Consider the following 26393-nt stretch of genomic DNA (forward strand, 5'->3'; position numbering starts at 1 on the left):
AAAAACCCATACACTTGCTACAGCCAACTGCAAATGGCCCACTTCAGAGCACGTGGTCAGCCAGCAATGGAGGAAGATTTCATCTTCAACACTCTGTTTCTCCGAGAACTGCACCCTGCGGTGAGTGATCATCTGGCAGCCTTGGCCTGCTCACGCAGCATGTCTACTCAGCAGCTGCAAAACATGGTCGATGAAGCTCACTCCAAGCAGAACACTGCTCCTGAAAAGACTGTAGAAAATCAAACCAATTACACAGTCTCTGATCACTGCCCAGAAACCTGTCTTTACCTTGTTGAAAGACTGAGAAATGAAGTTGAAAGCCAAAATCAGACTCTCAAGTCACAAAGATGTGAGCTGAATGTGCAGTCGCACAGTCCAAATGAGGTCCACCTTGAACACACAGCTCCCACGCACCACACCATTGGTCGAGTGAGCCTGGTACCTCCTGTGTGCGTAGCGCAAATGGACAAGTTTCTCTGTTTCACCCACAAAGACCCGCTAGACTGTTTTGAGCCCTTATTGAACGCCAGACCGCTGAAAATCTGGGCTCAAGTGTGTGAACTTCTGCCTTCCCAGTCACCCAGACCACCTGAGCCAGACGGTCAGGTCACAGAGGTCGCGGGAAATCTCCCAGCTAACCGCGGGAACCCCGTCTCAGAGCACAGTTCAAGTTCACTACCCGGCGCATTTCAACTCACCATAGACTGTAACTCCCTCTGCTCCAAGGTCACGACAGACTCACAGCTGAATGATGTAATTAAAACAGACATTATTCTCACACTGTGGGCAGACAACTCAGCCTTCAGCCACACGCTGTTAAGTGCTCTCATTGAAGGAACAACGGACCTCCCATTTGTCAACATGCAAACACGCTTCCCATTGGACTTTCGTCTGTCAACCATGATGACCGTCAAGGACATCTGCGTTGTGAACTTCAAATGGAACAACCGGCATTTAACCCATCACTTCCTGGTCCTTCCAGACCTCCTGATGCACTCTAATGCTCATACGGACAGTGCAAATGAGTTGTTGTGGGCCCCAATGACTGTACAGCTTCCTGTTGTTCCTGTCAACACTGCCAACCTCCTGTCAGGCCAGACCACCCAAGAGGTCTGCCTCCTGATCCACATACAGGAAACTGTAGTACCACCTTAAACCAAAGGGGGTGCTGTTTGGCTCCACACACAGGAAACTGTAGTACCACCTTACACCAAAGGGGGTGCTGTTTGGCTCCACACACAGGAAACTGTAGTACCACCTTACACCAAAGGGGGTGCTGTTTGGCTCCACACACAGGAAACTGTAGTACCACTTTACACCAAAGGGGGTGCTGTTTGGCTCAACAGGCAATGTGGTCAAACCCTAAGCCACATGCTGGGCTCCTTCACACTTTCACCTGAAGGCGTGGAACTTGGACTCACTCTAAAAGCCACACTGCTAACTGAAGTGTCACCCTACGTAGTTCACAGTTGGCTCAACGAATGCATGGTCGCAGACATCAGCATTCCCAAAGCCTACCATCTAGAATGGATAGTGGACCACGGCCCCTATGACTTTAAACTCAGGTTAACAGTCATTAACTTAATACCAGCTGCCATGGTCCCAGAAGGAAGCTTAAGCAACACAAGTTTCACGGCATCCTTCAAGAGCATCTCCATCACTCCCATCAAACTGGTACCTACCAAACAGGTGCGCAGAATGGAGCTGATGGAGGACCAACACCTCGCTGTACCCACAGTCGCTAACCAGCCTGCCTGTGAAACTCAAAAAGGCACTACACCTCTGACAGCCAACCTGACAGTTAACACTTCAACAGAGGAGCCATTCCCCAGGTCGGAGTCTAAAGGCCAACAGATTCAGAAAGATGCAAATGTCCCAAAGAATGATGCAGACTGTCAAAAACTTCAACAGTTCCTGAACGAATCCAGAGTGTCATTTGCCAAAGACTCTTTAGACTGTGGCCTCACTAACTTTCATACAATGGGTGTTTCCACACACCCAAACACTCCTCCCACCTTCATCAGGCAGTACGAAGGTCACATCGCCCCACATGAACCAGTGCAGGAGTTTGTTCATTCAACAGAAGGTGTTATCTGCCCATGCAACAGCACCTATTCAGTCCCTACCTGGTCCATTGTCAAGCCAGACAACAAGTGGTGACCCACCAGCGACTTCAGGAAGCTGAACCAGCAAGTGCCACTGCCACAACGTGCCAGAAAGCACAAGTCTGCACAGAGCAGAGATTCAGCTGCCTGCCAAAACGGCTATAACAGCACACCAGCATTGACACTTGAGATAATGGTACCCCAACAACAGCAACCAACCTGTCACAGGTACCTCAAAGAGAATGCGTGCCAAGGAATGCCCACGGCCTACGGTGATGGACGTTTCTACATCCATAAGGGCATCCCACAGGCAAATGCAGGGGTACGATGGTTAAGAAACCAACCCTGCCAACCACAGAACAGCAGGTGGGGTCCCCAGTCATGTCAGTATGGTGAAGCAGCAGCTACCCTCAAAACCCTTCACATCTCCTCAGCTCATAACATCAGAGAACGCATGTGCACAGACTCACACTTTGCCAGACCTTGTTTCACATGCCATCTTCCGAGCTGGAAACAGACTGGTTCCAAAACTAAACACAACATGCCGGTGAAACATCAACACATGTTCCAGACAAGTGATCACCTCACCCAAGCACACGACCTGATCGTTTACCGGGAAAAGGTGAAAAGATGCTTAAAGCAACCAGGGCGTGACAAAGGCGTGAACGACCAAACTAATGCCCTTGCCAAGACTGGCACCCTGCATAACAAACTATGGTCACACCCACCCCAGTCACCCACCCTTAGTGTGGCAACAACTACCCGCAGCCAGCGGACTGTTCCCGCAACATTTCCCGCCTTACTGCCACTGCCACTGACAACCAAACTTGCCAACACTTCCATGCGAAATGCTTTGCACCACCACTCATACCCCTCCAACCTCCCGTTCACGGCATCTGGTCCCATGACGGCCCCTGGCCACAAACAACTACATGAGACCAACCACATGCTGCGTGTGGGAGTGAACTTTCTAAAATATGTCCCTGATGCCCTCACAGCGCCAAAGCTTATACTGCCACAGGGCCAAAAGGGGGTGAACGGATATACACCCACAGCACACCATGTGCCAAACACCATGGCACCAGAACTGTTTATGAGACTTTGAAACAAGTGGTGTACTGGCCCAGCATGCAGAAAGATGTGGCAGAGTATGTCAGAGAATGTCAGGTTTGCTGTCAAGTCCAAACTGCAAACGCAAGTCACAGAGCTCCACTGCAAAACCGAGGAGTCACGTTTCCACGGTCAGTCGACCAGAAAGACTGGACTGTAAAACCTCCTCTGATGCTCATGGCCATCACAGACACCATACAGGAGTCAACTCAGGTGTTCCCCACAGAACTACTGATGGCACGGCAGGTGCCACTGCCGCTGCACCTGTACCAACCAGGAGGCTCGGGTCTCATCCCAGCCTTCCCCACTCATCAGCATCGCAACAAGCTCCGCCTACAGCTGAGAGAACCACTCGCAACACAGAGCCAAACCCTGCAAATCACCTGCAAATCCCGGAAAGGTATTGTGATGGTTCTCTGTAATCACAGCTTCCTGCTGATCCAAACGGCGAACTCAATGAAGCAACTGTTTACAGCCTTCCCAAATGACTTTGCCCAAAAGCAGCTGGTCATAGCTCTGATGACAGACCTGCTGCGAGAAGTTAGCTTCTCTATGGACAGAGTGGCTATGAATAGGATCCCTCAGTATCCTACACAAAGTGTGCTGGACTTTGCTACTGGCAGACCCACCAAGACTGTTCCAGCCCACCTCACTGACTCCCTGGATGCTGCCATCCTACTGCACGTCGACCCTGAGCAGAATGAGTTGGCTGTCCTTCTCAATCTACCCAGCGGTGAACGAGATAACATCTCCAGACCCAAAGACAAGGTCAATATCAGGTGGTGGCAATGTAACACCCATGCCAAGAAACAAACCTCAGATGTGGTAGCCCACCACAACAGCAACCCACGGCAGTGCCTGGCTCCCCACTTTAGCAGGTGTAGTTTCACCAAAGACTTTCAGTACTTCTGCCCAAACCAGCTCTTCCTCAGAAACCACACTGAAGGAATGGGCCGGTTGCAGCCCATGACCAGCGACACACGCTGCCCGGCCAAACCTCACACCCCAGTCATCGGAACACAAGCCGAGATGGTGGGTGATCAACTGCTCATCCACACCCCCACTCATGCTGCCACCCTAACCTACAATCAGCACAGCACCGCCACTCGTGTCAACCTGCCCAATCCAAGTAAGTGGATCTAGGTACCCCTGGGTTCCATCCTTCATCGCAGCCATCTGGCAGTGTACTGTCTCTCAAGCAAAGAAGACCAGTCAGAACTGGAAATCCCATCCTCCTCCAGGAATCACCATAACGCCTTAGATCCAGGACTGGAACTGAGGATTGACAAAAGGGGGTCCCAGCTAAGTGACAGTACTCCCATCGATGCAACCCTCCAAGCACTCTCACGACTGCCTGTCCTGACCAGCTCACCTAGAGCCCGAGCTTGGACTGCTGCCAGCACAGTCCGTTGCCTCCCCATGGCAATCAAGTACGCACTCGCCCTGGGCCTGGCCTTCATCCTATCCAAAGCGACCAAAGGGATGCAAGAGTCCACAGACAAGTGCCCATCCGCCCTTCCTCAAGGACCAGTAGGAACCACCTGCTGTGTGACCATCCGGATCCATGTGCCATCAAACTTGGTTAGCGTCCAACGAAGTCCGCACAGGAACTTCGTTGGCCGAAAGGGGGACTGTAACGTCTGGATGGATCCGTTCAGAGTCAATAAACTTTGGAGTTTTCAGAACGCTTTTAACCTGGTGAACTTTGTTTATAAATCACTAAATCGGCGCCGGACGGCTGTGACTTTCGGCAGGTTTGTGGGCCTGCGATGGTAAACAGACACATTCCAACACCCCACACACACAGGGACACATATAGAAACACACAATCATACATTTTTGACTGTAAAATACAACTATGCTGAAATACATGTATTTCATGTATGTATTTCAGCATGTATTTTAGGGCCTATGCATGTTTCCTAGTGTTTAAATGAGTGTATTTGTGCTAGTGTGCATTTTAACGATATAATTTTGTCTGTAAACCATAACTCCTTTTCTATGCCTTTCTGACCTATCGAGTTTGATCTCGTTTTAAAGCTCCGGACTCGAGCTATTCATTGAGATATTTCACATAGTGGACAAATGCATTTTTCTATGTGTTTAATGATCCTGTGAAGAACGTACTCCATCTCGAAATCCGATCGGATAATCATCAAGTATGCAAATTCAGCTAGGAGACCAAACAAAGCAACTTTGCCCGCCAAATAGTGCTGCGCATCTATTGGTCGCTACAATTCAGGAGGTGTGTTAGCTTGGGTTCCATAAAACAACGACACACACCTTCACCTCCTCTCTTCGCGCTCTCTTCTTCTTCTCCTTTGTCTCCCGACTGACTCACGAGCACCTCGTGCACGGACGCCTCAGGTGACCGCGCTTCCCAACCACGCGCGCAGTTCGGGAGGACCACTTCCTTAGACTCTCTCTCTCTTCGGCTAAGTTACTTAAGCTTAAACCTCTTTTGAAAACCCCGCCGGAGAAACCCTCTCTGAAAGGACCAACCCAGCCAGGCGCATTGAAACTGCTACACACGGACTTGAACCAATAAGCAAGTATTATCATTTATCTGAATTTGTCTAAACTGATTTCTGTGCTGGCTCTCTCTCAAAAAGGTTTAACAAAGAATTTGCCATCCTTTGATCATCTTTCTTTCCATGTCTTTTCTTCATTCTCACTCTTGTGTATATATATGTGTATACCTTCTGTATATATTTTAGACGTATAATCTCAGTCATAGTTGCATATATTAAACACTTTACTTCATGCTCGATTGTTCTGTTCGTTCTTTCAACTGAAGACCAAGTCACTTTAACGTTTTTCGATCGCTTTTTGCTTTGAGGCTATAATAGCAAGTTATTTTCATGGCCAGAAAATAACTCTGTTTATAATATTCTGTGAGGGACTTAGTTTGCTGGACAAACGAACAGTTTCTCTAGATAATTATTAAACCAGAACTAATCATATATGTAATTGATTATAATTCGTTGTAATTGATTCACAATATATGTTTAATTCCCCGTTGGGTTGATATATGAATCATAATTTATTCATAACCTTATGAATTATTATATTCATATTTCATCCATAAATGGATTAATAACTGTACGAACCGCTACATTCGTTACATGCGTCTGCAGTAATCATTTATGCACTGTCTATTTTTGCTTTGGTGCACCACGTTGAATTAAAGGGCGTGAACTGCATTGTTTTATTGTTTTATAATGTTTACTGGGGTGCACTTATAATGTTAGTATGCTTTTTACATACAAAATTGTCATAACTTATAAATAAAAGGCATGTTTCCTACCCTGATTTTAGCCCTCTGGTATGAACGCTCTGTTTTAAGGGGCGTGTCTGCTGTGAGACTTCAGTGTAAACGCCCACTGCTGTGATTGGCTAACATCTTTCCATTTGAAATAGCCAAGTATTACTCTCTCTTTTAGCACGTTTTTACTGTTACAGCTCTCAAAGTTAACTAATCATGAAAAGTGTTGCATTACATTTAGATCTATGGCATTATATTTAGATCGTGGCATGAAAGGTTGCAGAGATGAATACTGTATTCGATCACAGACATGTGCATGAAAGCAGTGATCTCATCATTGTAACTCAATTTCTGTACACTAACGAATGCTTTCATCTTCACTAACAGTGCAAACGCGATATAACTAAAAGATTCATTGAATAAAACGGGAGTTTTGCGTGTCAGTCACTGATAAACTCGTGCTGTTTGATTGACGGCTTCAGCACGCGCTGCTCCAACGATTGCAAAGGGAGCTTTCTTTAATCACCATTAAATAACAGATTATTTTCATCCTTTTAAGAGAAACAACGCAAGTTGACATTTAGTCACAGGTTTGATTTACTGACACATAGACAAAGAACATCTAACGGTCCATGAATCAGTACATATCAGATCAGGCATTAGAATTAACACAGTTACTTACATGTTGTTGCATTACTGTCAAGTCCAGGCACTGCACAATATTTTGTATCCTCAATGGCATGTTTATTGCTTGGTAGCTCGAACCGGTTTAGCACCACATAGGCCTATGTTACTTAGGCTACCTATTCTATTTTATGTCATGCGCAAATCAGTGGGCGGGGCTAAACAGGCAGGGATGAAGTAGGCGTTGATCTTCTTCTACGGAGGCGTGCTTGCTGCCCTTTGACATCATAGATCCCCACTTTGTAAATCCTGTCGTTTGCTGGGTCTGGTGTCAATTAAAGCTTTTATTGGACTAACAAGGAAGTTTTCAGCTCTAAACTTTACAGGATATTCTTAAAGTATGATGACCTCTTATATGTCAAAAGCTCAAGGAAAATTTGATTTCTCAGTTCATCACATCACCCCTTTAAAACTATAGCGCATTGTTCGCATTAAAATAAACTATGTCAAATGTATTGACGTGGAAAAATAGTAATTTGACCATAGATTGATATAATTTGGCTTTTTTGCCTCGGAAGCAAGGAAAATGACACTTAGGTGAACAAGGAGATATAATGGACAGCACTTCTCTCTTCGTGAAGGTGAAAAATAAAGTTCTTTATGACCTGAGGGATTTCTTGTAAAAAGATTTGGTAACACTTTATAATAACTGTACACTTTGAAGCATTAGTTAAGCATTAGTTAATAGTTATTTCATCACTTATAAATCATTAATAGACATTAGTAAGTAGTTTATAAATACAGCTATAATTGCTTTATTCTTGATTTATAAGCATATCTATAATGTGTTTAATAATTGTATTTTCATATTTTATTAATAATCAATTCATCATTTCTAAATTAAGCATTACATTATTTACAAACCAGTTATTTAGGAGTTGTCAGTAGTTCATTTAGTGTAAGTAAATGATTAATAAACTATTTAAACATTCATTTATACATCTTATTATTTAGACACATAGTAATAGTTACTTAGTGTGTTAGTAAATGTTTTATTAACACATATTCCTACTGCAATTCATGATTAATTCAGGTAGTTATAAAACATTTAGAAGTAGTCAGTTAACTATTTTTGTGAGCTCATCTAAAGTGAGGACTATTTATGCTTTGTAAAGCTTTTATAAATGAGATTTAAAGGTTCAGTGATCTTCTGCACTGCTGTTCTCTAATGTTTTAAAGTTAGTACCGAGGTAGTTTTGACACTAGGAATATGTTAATAAAGCATTTATTAACACACTGAGTAACTAATACTATATGTCTAAATAATAAGTTGCATAAATGTACATTTAAATATTTTATTAATCATTTACTTACACTTCCTAAATGATCTTATTAACCACTGACAACTCCTAAATTACTGGTTTGTGAATAATGTAATACATAATTTAGAAATGATAAATTGATCATTAATAAAGTATGAAAATACAATTATTAAAATCATTATAGATATGCTTATAAATCAAGAACAAAGCATTTATAGCTGTATTTATAAATGCATACTAATGTCTATTAATGTTTTATAAATGATGAATTAACTATTTACTAATGCTTAACTAATGCTTCATAGCGTGAGTTATTCTAAAGTGTTACCGATTTAGAAAGAAAGAAAAGAGGAGAGTAGTCTGTTTTTGTCTATTTTAAGTTTAATTTTAAATGTTTGTGATTTTAACATAAAGCTTATGTTTAAATGTTTTGCGAAATATACTATTTCTAATCGTTTAAAAAAAAAATGATTTCTGGAAATCATCTCGCGACTGTCACGGTGCACACAAGAACAAGATGGTAAGATCCAAGTGCAGCGATGTTTATTACAGGAGACTCCAAGCATGTAATCCAGAACACAGGCAAAGGTTAAACTCCACAAAAACAGTCCAATACAAAAAGCCAGAGAAACAAAGTGCACGTAACAAAATACAACAAACCACAACCAAGGACAGAAACAACTGAGACTAAATAGACAGACACTGATAACAAACACAAAACAGCTGAGTGCAATGAGTGGGATAATGAGTCCAAGAGTGAGTATGGGTATTGTAGTCCAAGGGGTGAAAACAAGAGTCCAAGATGGAGTGCCCTCTAGTGGCTGATAGGGCACTCTCACTGGTGATCATGACATTACCCCCCCTCAAAGGAGCGGCTACCAGACGCTCCACCAGACAAAACAAAAACACAAAAACTCAGGAGGGAGGTGGACAGGAGGAGGATCAGGGGGAGGGATGGTGGGCCAGCTCCAGGGGTGCCCAACTGATAGCCAGGGTGGTGCTGGAGGAACTGACCAGGCTGGTTCCAGTGGTTCTGGAGTCCTGGCTGAGGCTGCCAGGGTGGCGCTGGTGGTTCTGGAGTCCTGGCTGAGTGCCAGGGTGGCGCTGGAGGAACTGACCAGGCTGGTTCCAGAGGGTCTGGAATCCTGGCTGATTGCCAGGGTGGCGCTGGAGGAACTGACCACCAGGCTGGGTTCCAACGGTTCAGACGGCCTGGGCAGTGGCGGCAGGGCAGAAAGCCTGGGCGGCGGCGGCAGGGCAGAGGGCTTGGATGACGGCGGCAGGACAGAAGATCTGGGCGGTGGCGGCAGGGCAGAAGGCTTGGACGGCGGCAGGGCAGTAGGCTTGGACGGCGGCGGCAGGGCTGGCCAAGGGTGCTTCGTGGCCATATCAGGGAGAGCGGGCAGCTCGGTGACGGCCTCCGTGGCCGTATCAGGGAGAGCGGACAGCTCGATGACGGCCTCCGTGGCCGTATCAGGGAGAGCGGAGGACTCAAGGACGGCAGCGGGCTCAGACTGGAACTGCTCTGGGACGGCAACGTGCTCAGGCTGGGGCTGCTCTGGGACGGCAGCGTGCTCAGGCTGGGGCTGCTCTGGGACGGCAGCGTGCTCAGGCTGGGGCTGCTCTGGGACGGCAGCGTGCTCAGGCTGGGGCTGCTCTGGGACGGCAGCGTGCTCAGGCTGGGGCTGCTCTGGGACGGCAGCGTGCTCAGGCTGGGGCTGCTCTGGACGGCAGCGTGCTCAGGCTGGGGCTGCTCTGGGACGGCAGCGTGCTCAGGCTGGGGCTGCTCTGGGACGGCAGCGTGCTCAGGCTGGGGCTGCTCTGGGACGGCAGCGTGCTCAGGCTGGGGCTGCTCAGGGACGGCAGCGTGCTCAGGCTGGGGCTGCTCTGGGACGGCAGCGTGCTCAGGCTGGGGCTGCTCTGGGACGGCAGCGTGCTCAGGCTGGGGCTGCTCTGGGACGGCAGCGTGCTCAGGCTGGGGCTGCTCTGGGAGCATCCTCCAGGCACGCAAGACCGCCAAAACATAGAACGTGAGGACAGCCCTCTTAGCCATCACCGGACTGATAGGGAGAGCATGCCGTGCTGGAGCGGGCTCACTGGCTGGAGCGGGCTCACTGGCTGGAGCGGGCTCACTGGCTGGAGCGGGCTCACTGGCTGGAGCGGGCTCACTGGCTGGAGCGGGCTCACTGGCTGGAGCGGGCTCACTGGCTGGAGTGGACTCACTAACTGAAGCGGGCTCTGGAGTGGATTCACTGACTGGAGCGGGCTCTGGAGTGGACTCACTGGCTGGAGCGGGCTCTGGAACGGACTCACTGGCTGGAGCGGGCTCTGGAACGGACTCACTGGCTGGAGCGGGCTCTGGAGCGGACTCACTGGCTGGAGCGGGCTCGGGCTGTTCTGAGTGCATCCTCCAGGCACGCAAGACAGCCAAAATATAAAAAGTGAAGACAGACCTCCTGGCCATCACGGGACTGACAGGGAGAGCATGCGGGACTGGAGTGGACTCACTGGCTAGAGCGGGCTCTGGAGTGGACTCACTGGCTGGAGCGGACTCACTGGCTGGAGCGGACTCACTGGCTGGAGCGGACTCACTGGCTGGAGCGGACTCACTGGCTGGAGCGGACTCACTGGCTGGAGCGGACTCACTGGCTGGAGCGGACTCACTGGCTGGAGCGGACTCACTGGCTGGAGCGGACTCACTGGCTGGAGCGGACTCACTGGCTGGAGCGGACTCACTGGCTGGAGCGGACTCACTGGCTGGAGCGGACTCACTGGCTGGAGCGGGCTCTGGAGTGGACTCACTGGCTGGAACGGGCTCACAGGCTGGAGCGGGCTCTGTAGGGGACTCACTGGCTGGAGCGGACTCACTGACTGGAGCGGACTCACTGACTGGAGCGGGCTCTGGAGTGGACTCACTGGCTGGAACGGGCTCACAGGCTGGAGCGGGCTCTGTAGTGGACTCACTGGCTGGAGCGGGCTCTGTAGTGGGCTCACTGGCTGGAGCGGGCTCTGTAGGGGACTCACTGACTGGAGCGGACTCACTGACTGGAGCGGACTCACTGACTGGAGCGGACTCACTGACTGGAGCGGACTCACTGACTGGAGCGGACTCACTGACTGGAGCGGACTCACTGGCTGGAGCGGACTCACTGACTGGAGCGGACTCACTGGCTGGAGCGGACTCACTGGCTGGAGCGGACTCACTGGCTGGAGCGGGCTCTGGAGTGGACTCACTGGCTGGAACGGGCTCACAGGCTGGAGCGGGCTCTGTAGTGGACTCACTGGCTGGAGCGGGCTCTGTAGTGGGCTCACTGGCTGGAGCGGGCTCTGTAGGGGACTCACTGACTGGAGCGGACTCACTGACTGGAGCGGACTCACTGACTGGAGCGGACTCACTGACTGGAGCGGACTCACTGACTGGAGCGGACTCACTGACTGGAGCGGACTCACTGACTGGAGCGGACTCACTGACTGGAGCGGACTCACTGACTGGAGCGGACTCACTGACTGGAGCGGACTCACTGACTGGAGCGGACTCACTGACTGGAGCGGACTCACTGACTGGAGCAGGCTCTGTAGTGGACTCACTAACTGAAGCGGGCTCTGGAGTGGATTCACTGACTGGAGCGAGCTCTGGAGAGGCCTCCGGGTCTTGGGGGATGGAAGCCTTCCTCCTCCTCTTCCTCCTTTTAGATGTGGGAAGCGGAGACTCAGTGCCAACCTCCTCTGAAGCCTCTGAAGCGGATTCACGGGCTGGGACGCACTCATGGGCTGGAGCAGGCCTTGGAAAGGACACACGGGCTGGAGCGGGCACACGGGCTGGAGCGGGTGCTGGAGGTAGTCGAAGCGGCCCATTCCCACGCAGATGCAGGTAATTGGAGAAATTCCAAAAGTTTAACCCCCTTACCAGCTCCATCTCCCACTGCGGCAGAGGTTTATCCAGACAGTTATTAATTGTGTCTTTGAGGACCGTATCAGAGAGACCATACCCCTCCGCCCGTGACCAGAACTTCTGGACGAATGCCCGCACTCCCATTCTCCTCTGGCGGAGAGTTGCCAAAAGGGCCTGAGCCTCCTCAGCCCCCACGGATGACCGGAGTCTCCTGCTGCTGGATCCTTGCATAGCGGTGGTTTGTTCTGTCACGGTGCACACAAGAACAAGATGGTAAGATCCAAGTGCAGCGATGTTTATTACAGGAGACTCCAAGCATGTAATCCAGAACACAGGCAAAGGTTAAACTCCACAAAAACAGTCCAATACAAAAAGCCAGAGAAACAAAGTGCACGTAACAAAATACAACAAACCACAACCAAGGACAGAAACAACTGAGACTAAATAGACAGACACTGATAACAAACACAAAACAGCTGAGTGCAATGAGTGGGATAATGAGTCCAAGAGTGAGTATGGGTATTGTAGTCCAAGGGGTGAAAACAAGAGTCCAAGATGGAGTGCCCTCTAGTGGCTGATAGGGCACTCTCACTGGTGATCATGACAGCGACCCCCACTTTGGGAACCACTGGACTAGACAAACTGTCTCTTCTGCAGGATTGTTTAGTCTCCATTAACAATTGTCTTACTGTATTATGTAGAAGAGTGTTGTGAGAAAAAGATAGAGTGAGCGGGTTTATTACCTGCATTCAGATTTAGCATTTTCCTTCTGGTCAGTCATATATTCATAATAAAAAAAAAATCTGTTTAAATGTCCAATGATCATCTTGTCCTTTTATCATTTAACAGCGTTAGTCAAAGCATTTGTCAGTTGTGTCTTGTTCCGTTTTCAGTCTTTTCAATATAAAAGTCCTCGCTACTGACTGACACACTCATAAAGACAGTCTTTGCCGCCATCTAATGGCACGGAAATGTAACTTCTGTTGCTGTTCACGGTCAGGGACTATTTTTTCTGGCAGAAGGAAGGCTTCTAGAAAAAGTTTACTTCATGAGGTTGCATTGATACATATTTCTGGCTTTAATATTTGTATTGTGTGGCAACCTGTTTATAAAAGCAATAAGGTACTCGAGGCTAGTGCTGTATTGTGAATCAGCCTCTTGTACCTTATTGCTTACATAAAGGCAAAAGGAAAATGTTTTTGTTAATGTAATAAACAACACCTTTGATTATTCTGCAAGGACACCTGTGCGAACTTGAGGCGGATTGACTGGATACATCCATGACAAAAGACTTTGAGACCAGCAGGTTAAGAATAACTGAAAAGCCTCAGAAAAGCACTGGCATAATTTGATTGCTTGTTTGCGAATGCCACTTGGTTTGATATTTTGAATCTAATGCTGTGAAATTCAGACAAAGTACTTCATGCACACACTGCAATAGCTATCATTGCTCTCTATTATTTCTTTCCCAAAAAGTCAGATTTGTTATTTTGGCCCACCTGGACTCAAACACGTTTCCCACTAACAAAGATCCATTGTAATGATAACGGACAAAGTCTGTGGGCATCACTGTCCGCTTGCACTTCTGCTGTCTGTGAAGCATACGAATTTGAACTTTGTCTTCTTTATTCCACAAATCCAGCAAAAGCACATCAAACACCAATGTTGCATCTGGTGGGATAACTGAACCTAGAGAGAAATACCAGTGTTGAGCTAGGTGGAATTTTAGAACATAGAGAGAGTGTGTAAACTTAATAAAATTGACATGACTACTTCTTTTATGGAAAAAGTTACACCCTACTAACTTCCTACACCAAGGGCCTTAAATTAGAATCAAGTGCACCAATTAGTAGAATTTAATTGCTCATTGTTAGAACATAATTAAAGAGGATGGCCACACCTAATATTTACATGGTATCATTATACAAAGATCAAAAGAGCTGCCTGAGGCCCTCAGAAAGAAGGTTTTGGGGGATTTAAATCTATTTAAAATCCACCATTCCACTGTGCATAGACAGAGAGCAAGATGCCTAAGGAAGTCTGCAAATTTTCAAAGACATGTTTTGGGTGTGGGTTCCAGACCATTCGCATGTTTCCACCGAAAAGATCATTAAAACTTGAATGGAGCTGGGGGCAGGGGGCGGAGAATGCTGACACTGTGTAATGATGTTGCATTACATTGCTCTGTATGTCTAAATATAAAACTAGAGACTCGGTGTGACATTGCAAGATTATCAACAGTTTCAATATCATTCTTGCAAAGACAAAAGAAAGTCTGAAACCAACAATTTACATGAAAGCTGTTGGTACGCTGGAATCACTCCTGGTACTGTGAAAAGCAAAATGTAATTTTCTGCACTAACAGTCAGACATGGAATGTTAAACTAGTTATAGTCAGGTAAAAAACACATAGCAGCATTATGTCACTGTTTGTTTCTTTGGAAGTCTTTGGAAAAGTTCAGCCGTTCATGACAGGCTATAATTTGCCTGGCCAAGAACTGGTCAAAAATGAGCTTGGGCTCCAGAACGCAGACCATTCTGGTCGGAAAAATGTATTAAAGAACCTCAGAGTGTCTGCATACAGCTCTGGCTATAGTCAATGTGAATGTGCACCAGTCAATTTAGAAAGAGAAACATAAATCTGAAATTATGAAATGAATTAATTTTCAGCTGTAAAGCAGCTCTATAGAAGATATAATTATTCATTCAGTTCAATAACAATGTCGATTTAGCAAAGTTAGTGTCATTATTTAGCTCAGCTCAGTTCAAATTAATTGTCATCTGATAGTGTCAGTGCAGTTAAATCAATAATATTACTAAAGATTAATTTTCTTTTGAAAGCCCATCTGAACAAGCCAAAGGCGACATTGGCAAGGAACCCAAACTCCATCAGGTGACAGCTGTGGACGAAAAACATCCTTGAAAGAAACCAGGCTCAGTCAGACTGGGCCAGTTCTCCTCTGGCCTAAAAGAATGACCACAGTATGATTTATGATTCCAATAGCCCTATATAAATATATAAACATGGGTTTCCATCTCTAGTTATTGAGAACGTGCTTTCAAACTTAATTACTAACTTTTATTAGTATTTCAGGTAATACTTTAGAATACTCTTCCATCATTAACGAATAACTACACAGGAACAAATGAGTAACTATTAACATTCTAGTAACTACCATTGACTAACAAGAAACTTATTAACAAATTAATACGTAATAGCGCTCAGTTGAATGTGGTAGTTCACTGTTAGCTAATCAATAACGACTAACGTCTCAGGTTACTTGACTGAAACTCTGTTCCCTGAAAAAAGCTGGAACAATATTCTGGGCTTGATTCAGTGCTATGGGAACGTCTTTAGAGGTGACCAGCTGTGAATATGTGTGAAACATGTCAATGGAATTGACCTAGAACTTTTATAGCCTCTGGCAGAGACATCATCAGCATGTGCTTGCATCAGAGGCTATAATTAGATGTGCCACAGATGCATCATCAGGTATATTTTGTCTGAAGAGCAGTCCTGGGACATCCTCATTGCGGCAATAAAGCTCAGCATCTTGTTCTCGCTTTTTCAGGGAACAGGGTTACAGTCAAGTAACCCAAGAACGTTCCCTTTCAAAAGCTACACTTAATGCTGCGCTTGATTCAGTGCTATGGGAAGGAGAAATACCCATGCCGCTGCACTGTGGGTGTCTGGATACCTCACGGTTGTGTAGTGTGTGCTCACAAGAATGTTAAAAGGTCTCAGACATGAGCTTGTGATGTTGACTCAAGAGCCCAGAGTGGAATGAACATCAAACAGTAAAATTTTATGAATGTGTGTGGAGAGGACCAGCCTGCTGCATCACAAACATGCTTGTTCGCACAAGTTAACTCCCTGAGGTCTGAAAACGCGCCGGCGCGTTTTGCAGGATTTTTTTCACATTGCAGCAAAACAGACTTAAAATACTCCGTCATTTTTTGTCATAGAGACATAAGTAATATATCAATTGAAACTATAGAATGTCTTCAGTATCACAGTATCCCGCACTCATAGTGATGACAATAAATATTACTTCTCAATATAGAAAATTGACATAAATATATAAGAATCCATCAATATTTCTCCAAATGTGCATGCTTTTAAGCTAAAAGCCTATATGAAATGCCATAGAGGTAACATAATTGTTCAGACACTTTGCATCACAGAAATATATTATATTTTAAAGAATATAATAGAATACCATTATTTTAAATTGTAATAATATTTCACAGTATTGCTGTTTATGATGAGCTGAGACATTATTACAGAGGGTTTTTTTCACAGCCTACCTGACTGAAAGGCCTCATTAATATGCAAGTCATTTCAGGTCATTATTATGTGATTCTTTTGTCTTCTCAGGTGTAAATGGCTATTATTTATGCAGATTCACACCTCCACGCATACAGTGTTTCTTGACAAAAAGTGTCTTACAAAAACTAAATCAATATATTGTTTTATATGAAGGAGTAGGCAGCATAATTTTTACATAATTCTGAAGCAAAAACTCTAGTCTACAACCTCTTGTGAACACAGATTTAATATACTTTTTTTGGCCTTATTTCAGTGACTTTTTTGTTTTTTCAATAACCACGCATAAACATTATTCCTTCAAAAATACAAACATGTACGTACATGTTCCTCACATATTATTGTAGCCTAGTTTGTGCTGAATACAGTGTAATGACACTTTTGTCATTTATATGTTTATGAACAACTGAAAAAAGCACAAATGTCAGGGCATGTCAAAACTTCTCCAAGCCCCAAATCAGCCTCAGACTCCAGAGGGTTAAAAAGCTTGCAGGATGATGTTTTCCCCACTTTTCATCAGTCATTTTAGTGGCTGTTTTAAATCATATTTGACTTTCTCCATAGCGTTTTACTATGTTCTCAAAAGAATCTAAATGGGTCGCACATTTTATCATCAGCGTCACATAGAATGGGCTTGTGCAAATCTTATCACACTGTAGGAGTGCACTGGTGAACACACCCCAAAAGTGCGTGGGCACTTAGAATCATCCTGACTTCCCCCCCTTAGCGGCGCCCCTGCTGATGCTTACTGGCAAAGTTTGACTACACACCTCATAGGCAAGGGCAATAGCATCCCTCACCCAGTGTGACATTGTCTGTTTTGTGGCAGCCGCCCCCATGACAAACAGATAGTTGCTCTGATGTATGCCACTGGCTAGTGTGGTGGATATAGGTCTGGAGAGCAAGGACTGGACACAGTCTGAGAAGTCTCTCCTGATCCAGCATTGTGAACGGTGGAGGGCAGAAGGCTTCAAGAGTGAGGTGATAGCCATTAGAAAAAAACAATTTTAGAGTTAGAAGCTTGTCAGTAGCTGACTCTAACAGTTCAAAGGGGGTCTCAACCAGACCCTCCTGGACTATAGCTAAGTCCCATGAAGGAATGTTGGTTCTAACGTGAGGCCTCCATCATCTGGCCCTTATGACTAAAGCGTGAGACACAGAGTGAAGTAGAGGGGAGAGTGCACTGTCTGTTGGGAGGAAAAGCAGTCTCTCGCTGTTTCATACAAACCAGATTTGTTTCACTACCTCGGGTGGTGTTTCTACTCCCTTGTCTGTCTGGGCTGTAGATCTGCTCCCACATTGAGATATCTGGGGATATAAATCGCCCTGAGGGACATGAACTTGTCCTGAGTCCAAAGCAGAACGCGCTGCACTAGCCTATTCAGATGGCGCAGATGCAGTCCACCCGGGTGATTAGAGGCTACCGCAGTGATATCCACCCACACTAGGACATGGTAACCCCCTGACTGGTGGAGGAAGTACTTCAGAGCCAGAAATACAGCCATCAATTTGAGGCAATTGATGTGCCGATGACCTCACCATATCCCTTAGGCCGGACAGCACCTAATACCACTCCCCAGCCAATATGGGAAGTGTCTGTTGTTAGCATCTTGCAACGTCAATGCACCTAGAGTGGGTCACAAGGTGAAGAACTAGGGTCTGAGCCACATAGAAAGGGAACAAAGCCACAACGCGTAACCCTTACCATAAACATGGATTTTTAGAAAGGCATGTGCGTGTACCCTTGCCCTTATTTGCCTTGGGGGATTGTTTGGATGAAATCTCCCGGCTTTGAGCCACAACTAGGGGGAACAAGAAACTGTGTCCGAAGACTCACTGATTCAAACAATGTCACTGGCCGGCAACAGCCCGTGATGTGGCTACGTGTGTGACCGTGAGTACAAGAGGGCACCTCTAGTACACATCAACTTCGTCTGAAGGAGACATAACCAGTTATGCTTGAAACATGGCAGCAAGATGCAGTGTCTCGTTTTTCTTCTCAGGGAACCATGTGTCACAGACACGTCAGGTTCCAACCTCCACCAATCACAGCGCACGCCATCCCCAGAGTACTGATCACCGCCACCTGCACCTCATTACTTCACTCATCAACAGCACTATAAAGCACACACGCACACAGCACTCCATGTCCGGTCTCGTTCGCATAAACCCCATGTTATGCTTTCCTCAAGGACTCCTCTTCGTATACTCACCTGTCTCCAGCGTGTCTCCTTCCTTCTGTGTGCCTCGTCTGCTGTGTGGGTGTGTTCCAGTCAGCTCCTCTGTTCTCCAGCGATCTCTAAGCTCCAGCGTACATCTACCTGCAAAAGAAAGGACAGTAACTATTCCTCATACTACCTGCTCAAACCTCTCTACAACCAGTTCACTCACCTGTGTGTGTTCACCTGCTCTACTGTGGTCAAATAAACATCCATTACCTGTTACATCTGTGTCTGTCTCCTGTATACCGTAACAGAAGACCGGACCAACACCGCAGACCCAGTATGAGCCAGCCGGATCCCTTCCAGGAACTCGTGGATGCGCTTCGGCGCACATTATCCATCCATCCTCCACCGCCATCTCCAGTTACTGTCCCTTCACCTGCACCAGCGAACACCACCGACAATGTCAACAGTCCTCCTTCACTGCCGCCGTACGCCAGTCCCATGGCTAAACCGGCGCCCTTCTCAGGATCGGCGGAGGATTGCAGCGGATTTCTGCTGCAATGCACACTGGTCCTGGAGATGCAGCCGCACCTGTACCCGAGTGACACATCCAAGATAGCGTTCATTATTTCTCAGCTCAGCGGCAAAGCATTAAAATGGGCCGACTCCATCTGGTCCCAGCGGGGCGCTGTAACCCAATCCTACTCGGCGTTTATTTCCCACTTCTGGGAAGTGTTCGGGAAACCGATCACGGACTCTTCAGCTGGTGAGAAACTTTATAATTTGAAACAAGGATCACTGTCTATTTACGATTATGCTTTGCAATTCAGAACGCTTGCAGCACTCAGCGGATGGAATGAACAAGCCCTGATAACAACTTATCGTCAAGGATTGGAACCTCTGGTGCGGATGCATCTCGCTGCATGCGAGGACTCCATCGGCCTTGAAAAGTTCATCCAGCTCTCCATTCGCTGCGCCACTCGCATGCAAGCGTGCATCCAAGAGCACCAGGACCAGTCCCTCTCCAACGTGCTCCTCTGCCGATCCGAACCCGTCAGCACCCCAGAACCAGCTCAAGTACCAATGGATGTGGAAAACTCTCGTCTATCATCTGAAGAACATCGCCGCCGGCTGACCCTTCGTCTCTGTCTCTACTGTGGTGAACCTGGGCATGTGATTGCTGCATGCCCCACACGACCGCCGCGACCCCTGGTGAGTGCTATTATTCCTGCTACTCATAAGATGAAACCACTCACTACTGTCGTCAATCTTACTGCCGCTACTGTCTCCCTTTCAGTGGTCGCGCTCATCGACTCGGGGTCAGCCGGCAACTTCGTCTCCGGAGCCATCTGTCGCCAACTACGTCTCAAGACCACTCCGTCTCCTACCATCTACACGCTCAACTCACTAACCGGCAGACCCCTGAGCCGTAAGCGCGTCCGCACCGTGGCTGGACCAGTAACACTTCAAGTTGGTTTACTACACCGAGAAGAGGCTCATATGCTGGTTCTGGAGGACTCCACCGCTGAGGTGGTTCTGGGGCGCCCCTGGTTAGAGCAGCATAACCCGATCATCTCCTGGAAAACGGGCGAAATCCTGAAGTGGGGCGTCACATGCTTCTCTCGCTGTCTGGCTGAACTTCCTGTTCCACCATCTCGTTCGCCTGACCTCTCTCTCTGCGCCACGTCCATTGAAAGTCCAGTCGAACAACGCTCCGTCGACATTCCCAAGTGTTACGCCCCCTTCAGCGATGTCTTCTGCCCGCAACGGGCTTCCAAGCTGCCTCCACACCGGCCATGGGACTGTGCCATCGACCTGCTTCCGGGTGAACCAGTGCCAAAGGGTAAGATATACCCTCTTTCCATCCCGGAGGAGAAGGCCATGGAGGATTACATCAAGGAAGCCCTCGCCCAAGGTTACATCAGGCCGTCTACTTCCCCTGCTGCTTCCAGTTTCTTCTTCGTGGCTAAAAAGGACGGAGGCTTGCGGCCATGCATTGATTATCGCTCCCTCAACAAAATAACTGTCAAGTTCCGGTATCCCCTTCCTCTCGTCCCAGCAGCCCTGGAACATCTCCGTGGTGCCACTGTGTTTACGAAGCTGGACCTCCGCAGCGCATACAACCTCATCCGGATACGTGAGGGGGACGAGTGGAAGACCGTCTTCATCACCCCTACTGGCCACTACGAGTACCTGGTTATGCCGTATGGACTGGTCAACGCCCCCTCCGTATTCCAGGATTTCATTCATGAGGTGCTCCGGGAGTTTCTCCACCGCTTTGTCCTAGTCTACATCGACGACATTCTCATATACTCCCGGAGCCAGGCCGAACATCGCCAACACGTTGCGGAGGTCCTCACCCGTCTTCGTCAGTACAACCTGTTCCTCAAGGCAGAGAAATGCTCATTCCACCAACCTTCCGTCTCGTTCCTGGGTTACAACATAGACCACAGTGGCATCCGGATGGACGAGAGGAAGGTGGAATCCATTACCAACTGGCCAGAACCCACCACCATAAAAGAACTCTAGCGCTTCCTCGGATTCTCCAATTTCTACAGACGTTTCATCAAAGGTTACAGTTCCATCGCCCATCCACTCACCAGCCTGCTCCGCCATCAGCCCAAGTCTCTGTCCTGGACCCCGGCAGCCACCAACGCCTTTAACCAACTCAAAGAAGCCTTCACCACCGCTCCCTTACTAGTACATCCAGACCCAGAGAAGCAATTCGTCGTCGAAGTGGACGCCTCAACAAATGGAGTGGGAGCGGTGTTGTCGCAGCAGCAGGGGACGCCAAGTAGACTCCATCCATGCGCCTTCTTCTCCCGCAAGCTCAGCCCGGCGGAAGTCAACTACTCCATCGGTGACAGGGAACTTCTGGCTGTAAAGCTTGCCTTGGAAGAGGGGAGGCATTGGCTGGAGGGAGCCAAGCACGCGTTCCTGGTACTGACCGACCATAAAAACCTTGAATATCTTCGATCAGCAAAGAGACTGAACCCTAGACAAGCCCGTTGGGCGATGTTTTTCTCCCGCTTCAATTACACCATCTCCTACCGCCCAGGCACCAAAAATGTAAAGGCAGACGCTCTCTCCCGTCTCAATGCTCCTGACAAACAGACCGAGGAATCTGAACCCATCATCCCGAGCTCTCTCATCGTGAGTCCTATTACCTGGTCAGAAGAGACCATTCCCTCCTCCAATGCCTCCACGAATCCTCCGCCGGGCTGTCCACCTGGCTTGCTCTACATTCCACGGACACGACGCACTCCCACCATTCATTCATTCTTCACCATTCGTTGCTAAAAGAACGCTTCTGGTGGCCAGGGATGGCTTCGGATGTCAGAAGGTACGTGCAGGGCTGTAGGGAGTGTGCCATCTCCAAGTCTCCTCGTCATCTGCCAGCTGGGAAACTCCTTCCGCTGCCCATTCCAGATCGCCCATAGTCACACCTAGGAGTGGATTTCATTACTGATCTCCCTGTCTCAGACGGAAATACCACCATCCTAGTTGTTGTGGACCGCTTCTCCAAATCATGCCGTCTGATCCCACTTCCAGGATTACCCACTGCCATGGAGACCGCCGAAATTCTCTTCAACCAAGTCTTCAGATACTTCGGAATACCAGAGGATATAGTCTCCGACCGAGGACCCCAGTTCATATCCAGAGTATGGAAGTCGTTCTACTCCCTCCTAGGTGTGGCCGTCAGCCTGACTTCCGGATACCACCCGCAATCGAACGGGCAGACGGAAAGGAAGGTGCAGGAGATTGGCCGCTTCCTCCGTACCTTTTGTCATGACCACCAGGACTCTAGGAACCAGTTCCTGGGTTGGGCCGAGTACGCCCAAAACTCTCTCCGACAGTCAACTACAGGACTCACACCGTTCCAGTGCGTACTCGGCTACCAACCCCCACTGTTCCCCTGGGATGCGGAACCCTCCAACGTTCCGGCAGTGGATTACTGGTTCCGAGAGAGCGAGAGGGTCTGGGACTCAGCACACCATCAACTGCAACGAGCCCTGCGCAGACGCAGGATGGTAGCCGACCTCCGACGTTCCAACACCCCTGTCTTCCAGCCTGGTCAGATGGTTTGGCTATCCACCCGAGACATCAGACTGCGTCTGCCCTGCAGAAAGCTGAGTCCCAGGTTCATTGGCCCATTCCCCATCGTCAAGCAGGTCAACCCAGTCACCTATCAACTCCGTCTTCCACAAGGGTATCGTATACACCCCACTTTCCACGTGTCACTTCTGAAAGCTCACCACCCTTCTGTTCTTCCCACAGGACCTGACGTGGCTCCCGCCGAACCCCCCCTGGAGGACGGAGCTGCATATGAGGTTCGTGAGATCTTGGACTCCCGGCGTCGTGGTGGTCAGCTGGAGTATCTAGTGGATTGGGAAGGATACGGCCCCGAGGAGCGCTCCTGGGTCCCAAGGAATGACATCTTAGACCCCAGCTTACTCCAAACATTCCACGAGTCACCCTGAGAAACCGGCACCGCGGGGAAGAGGACGACCACCATGGCGTCGGGGTCCTCGGCCCTCTGGAGCGGGCCGTGGAGGGGGGGGTACTGTCACAGACACGTCAGGTTCCAACCTCCACCAATCACAGCGCACGCCATCCCCAGAGTACTGATCACCGCCACCTGCACCTCATTACTTCACTCATCAACAGCACTATAAAGCACACACGCACACAGCACTCCATGTCCGGTCTCGTTCGCATATACCCCATGTTATGCTTACCTCAAGGACTCCTCTTCGTATACTCACCTGTCTCCAGCGTGTCTCCTTCCTTCTGTGTGCCTCGTCTGCTGTGTGGGTGTGTTCCAGTCAGCTCCTCTGTTCTTCAGCGATCTCCAAGCTCCAGCGTACATCTACCTGCAAAAGAAAGGACAGTAACTATTCCTCATACTACCTGCTCAAACCTCTCTACAACCAGTTCACTCACCTGTGTGTGTTCACCTGCTCTACTGTGGTCAAATAAACATCCATTACCTGTTACATCTGTGTCTGTCTCCTGTATACCGTAACACCATGGTTACATGCTTAACCTGAGATGTTCCTTTTTGAATGGGAACTCACACTGTGACCGAAGACACATTGGGAACGAATACCAACACCTCCATGCTGAGGGAATAAGTGCTAAGATAAGCAAAAAGAAGGCTCAGCAAATTTAGATGTCGGAGACCAATCTCTCACTCAGGTCAAACACGGCGCTGTCAGTAACACTATTCCCTAAGGCAGTGGTTCTCAACCTTGTTTCCCAGTGGGCTGCACTATGGTCCAAGTGCAAGTCTAACGGGCCGCATATCATTTACATATGACATCACCAATGAAAACCAATCAGATTTAATGTTATGGTATTAGCAGATATTATTATTACTATACCTATACCACAGTGTGTTGAAATGGCCTTTTTATATCAAAGTGAAACTCTCTTGTTAAATAAACTCATGTTACACAATCCCCTGATATACAGTATGTCACAGAAAATGAGAACATTGTATTCCACCAAATAAAAACTAACTTACTGACATTAGCATTACAGTGTTCAGATAATTAATAATGCTCAATGAACATAAACAAAATGTATACAAGCACTTTAAGTAACTATTTAATTCTGGTCCTAGATGTGTTTTCTCTTCAACAGCATTGTAATAGTCACCAAACAATAACAGAATGTTATATAGGCCACCAACGCCTTGATAAGCAAATGTTACTCAACTCACTTTACAAACAGTATTGAGCGCATTGTAATTAATCTTTGACGATATCAAGCATTCTGTCACGTCACAATCCCTCGCGCAGCATCCGCCAGCAGCCGCAGTTATTTTTGTATAAGTACATCAGACAAACACTTCGAATTCACATTTTTTTTGACATTGTACATTTTGCAAATGCCTATATTTTACTACAGAGCAAACAAAGCCTGCCCATCTCGCTCATTGACATCAAACTGATTCTTCCATTCTCATTACCTTCGCTGCTGATGCTACTCTTCTTGTTTGCAATGTGTTCTTTCATTGGTGTATTCCTCATTTTGTTTTTTTCTTCTCTAATAACAAATTTGCCCATTTTGATCCCTAAATTTACAAAAATAATGGCTACTATTGGAATTCTACCAAAGCGCGCGCTTTGAGCGCCATAACTTGGGCCCATGCCCTAAGCAAGGGGGAACCCTTACCGGGGAGAGCAAACAGTGCCTGCCCCACGGCAGAGCTCAAGGTCTGGTAATGCCAGTCCCTGACAGGTATTACCTTTAAGGGAATACAGGCAAAGAGGAAGTATATTCCTTTGCCTTATCACTATCCTAGGGGGATCTGGTTCAGGACCCCAGGGGAGTCCTCAACCGAACGATCGAACCGACCGGGATGAGGCCAAACCACACTAAATGCTAAAAGACAGCTCCCCACAGTGGCCCACAGAGGGCCAACACACTTGGTTTAACTGTCTAGCTGGAGCTAAGGTGAGCTGAGGCCTAACTTTTTCCTAGCTTTATAGCAAGAGGAGGCCCAGCATGCTCAATCTCAGCCACCAAACTGTACTACTCAATTTAAAAGCTTATAATTCCTCAGAATTACACAAATTAATCAAATAGCAGTATCAGAGCTAGCAAAAGGAGATTAAACAATAAATATTTCTGTTAAACTCCTGCATTGCTCCGTCTACAACCCCCACACTTGATCGCACCTAACTGCAATGGCGGACACGGGACTTGAGATGCAGAGAGTAGGAGCTTAACTCTCATCCCTCAAGAGAGTAAGCCTGGGTGGAACAAAAACACAGTGAACGCATCACACAGCATGCATTTGTTCCCGTCGGGAGTGAATCACGCTAAATACAAATGCCAGTATCATACGAGAACAGCCATGAATGCATCGCTATATGTACCTTCAAGCCAAACGCGCTTGTGAAAACGCTAACTACTATCCCTCAGGAGAGAACAGAAAAGACCAAGCTCCTTATCTGTCTCTGTAAATAGTTATGCGAATGAATTGTTTGCAGCACATTCCAGCATCTTTGATGAGTCGAAAGCATTCCACCCAAATGCATGTCCCACATCCATAGTAATAGGGACGACGCGAACAGAGCATTTATTGAGAAATCCTCACAATGCGCACATTCAGCTCCCTCGAGAACTAAACGCGCGTGCTCCTCACTCATGCACAAAGCAGACACTTCCTGCAAATGCTTGGCAGAGTGTTTGTCCATGATAATCGCATTCACACAGACACACGCATAAATACGTCTCCTGAAGACAAAAAACGTGTACTACAGGTGCCGTCTTGTACTCACGGTTGCACATGTAGCCACGTCACGGGCTGTCGCCGACCGATTACGTTGTCACATTTAAATCACATGCTTCAGACACCGTCACGCTGGAGACGTTCCCTAATGTGTCTTCGGATGCAGTGCAAGTTCCCATTCGAAAGGGAACTATTATATACAGGTTCATAATTAATGTGAATAATGCCTTATGTATAAATAATTCTAAAGACATCATGGTAACCCACTAGTAATGACAAGTGTTACCAAATCCTTCATAAGGAATTACTAATTATTTGGATCAGTATTCTAAAGTGAAGA

The 26393-nt window shown here is 47.4% G+C and overlaps 1 protein-coding gene across 2 annotated transcripts in view; it reads right to left on the reverse strand.

Moving 5' to 3' along the window:
* Window positions 1-26393, reverse strand: part of fkbp10a (FKBP prolyl isomerase 10a) — a 203181-nt gene that overhangs the window by 151448 nt on the left and 25340 nt on the right. The window contains exon 3 of one of the 2 annotated variants that reach the window (XM_048206145.1): window positions 13818-14007. The exons of the other annotated variant lie outside the window; for it this stretch is intronic. Coding sequence (XP_048062102.1) covers window positions 13818-14007 — 190 coding nt within the window. The remainder of the gene's footprint in view (window positions 1-13817; window positions 14008-26393) is intronic. 2 annotated transcript variants of the gene reach the window in all.

Source organism: Megalobrama amblycephala, linkage group LG11, assembly GCF_018812025.1.
Source record: "Megalobrama amblycephala isolate DHTTF-2021 linkage group LG11, ASM1881202v1, whole genome shotgun sequence".
Lineage (NCBI taxonomy): Eukaryota > Metazoa > Chordata > Actinopteri > Cypriniformes > Xenocyprididae > Megalobrama > Megalobrama amblycephala.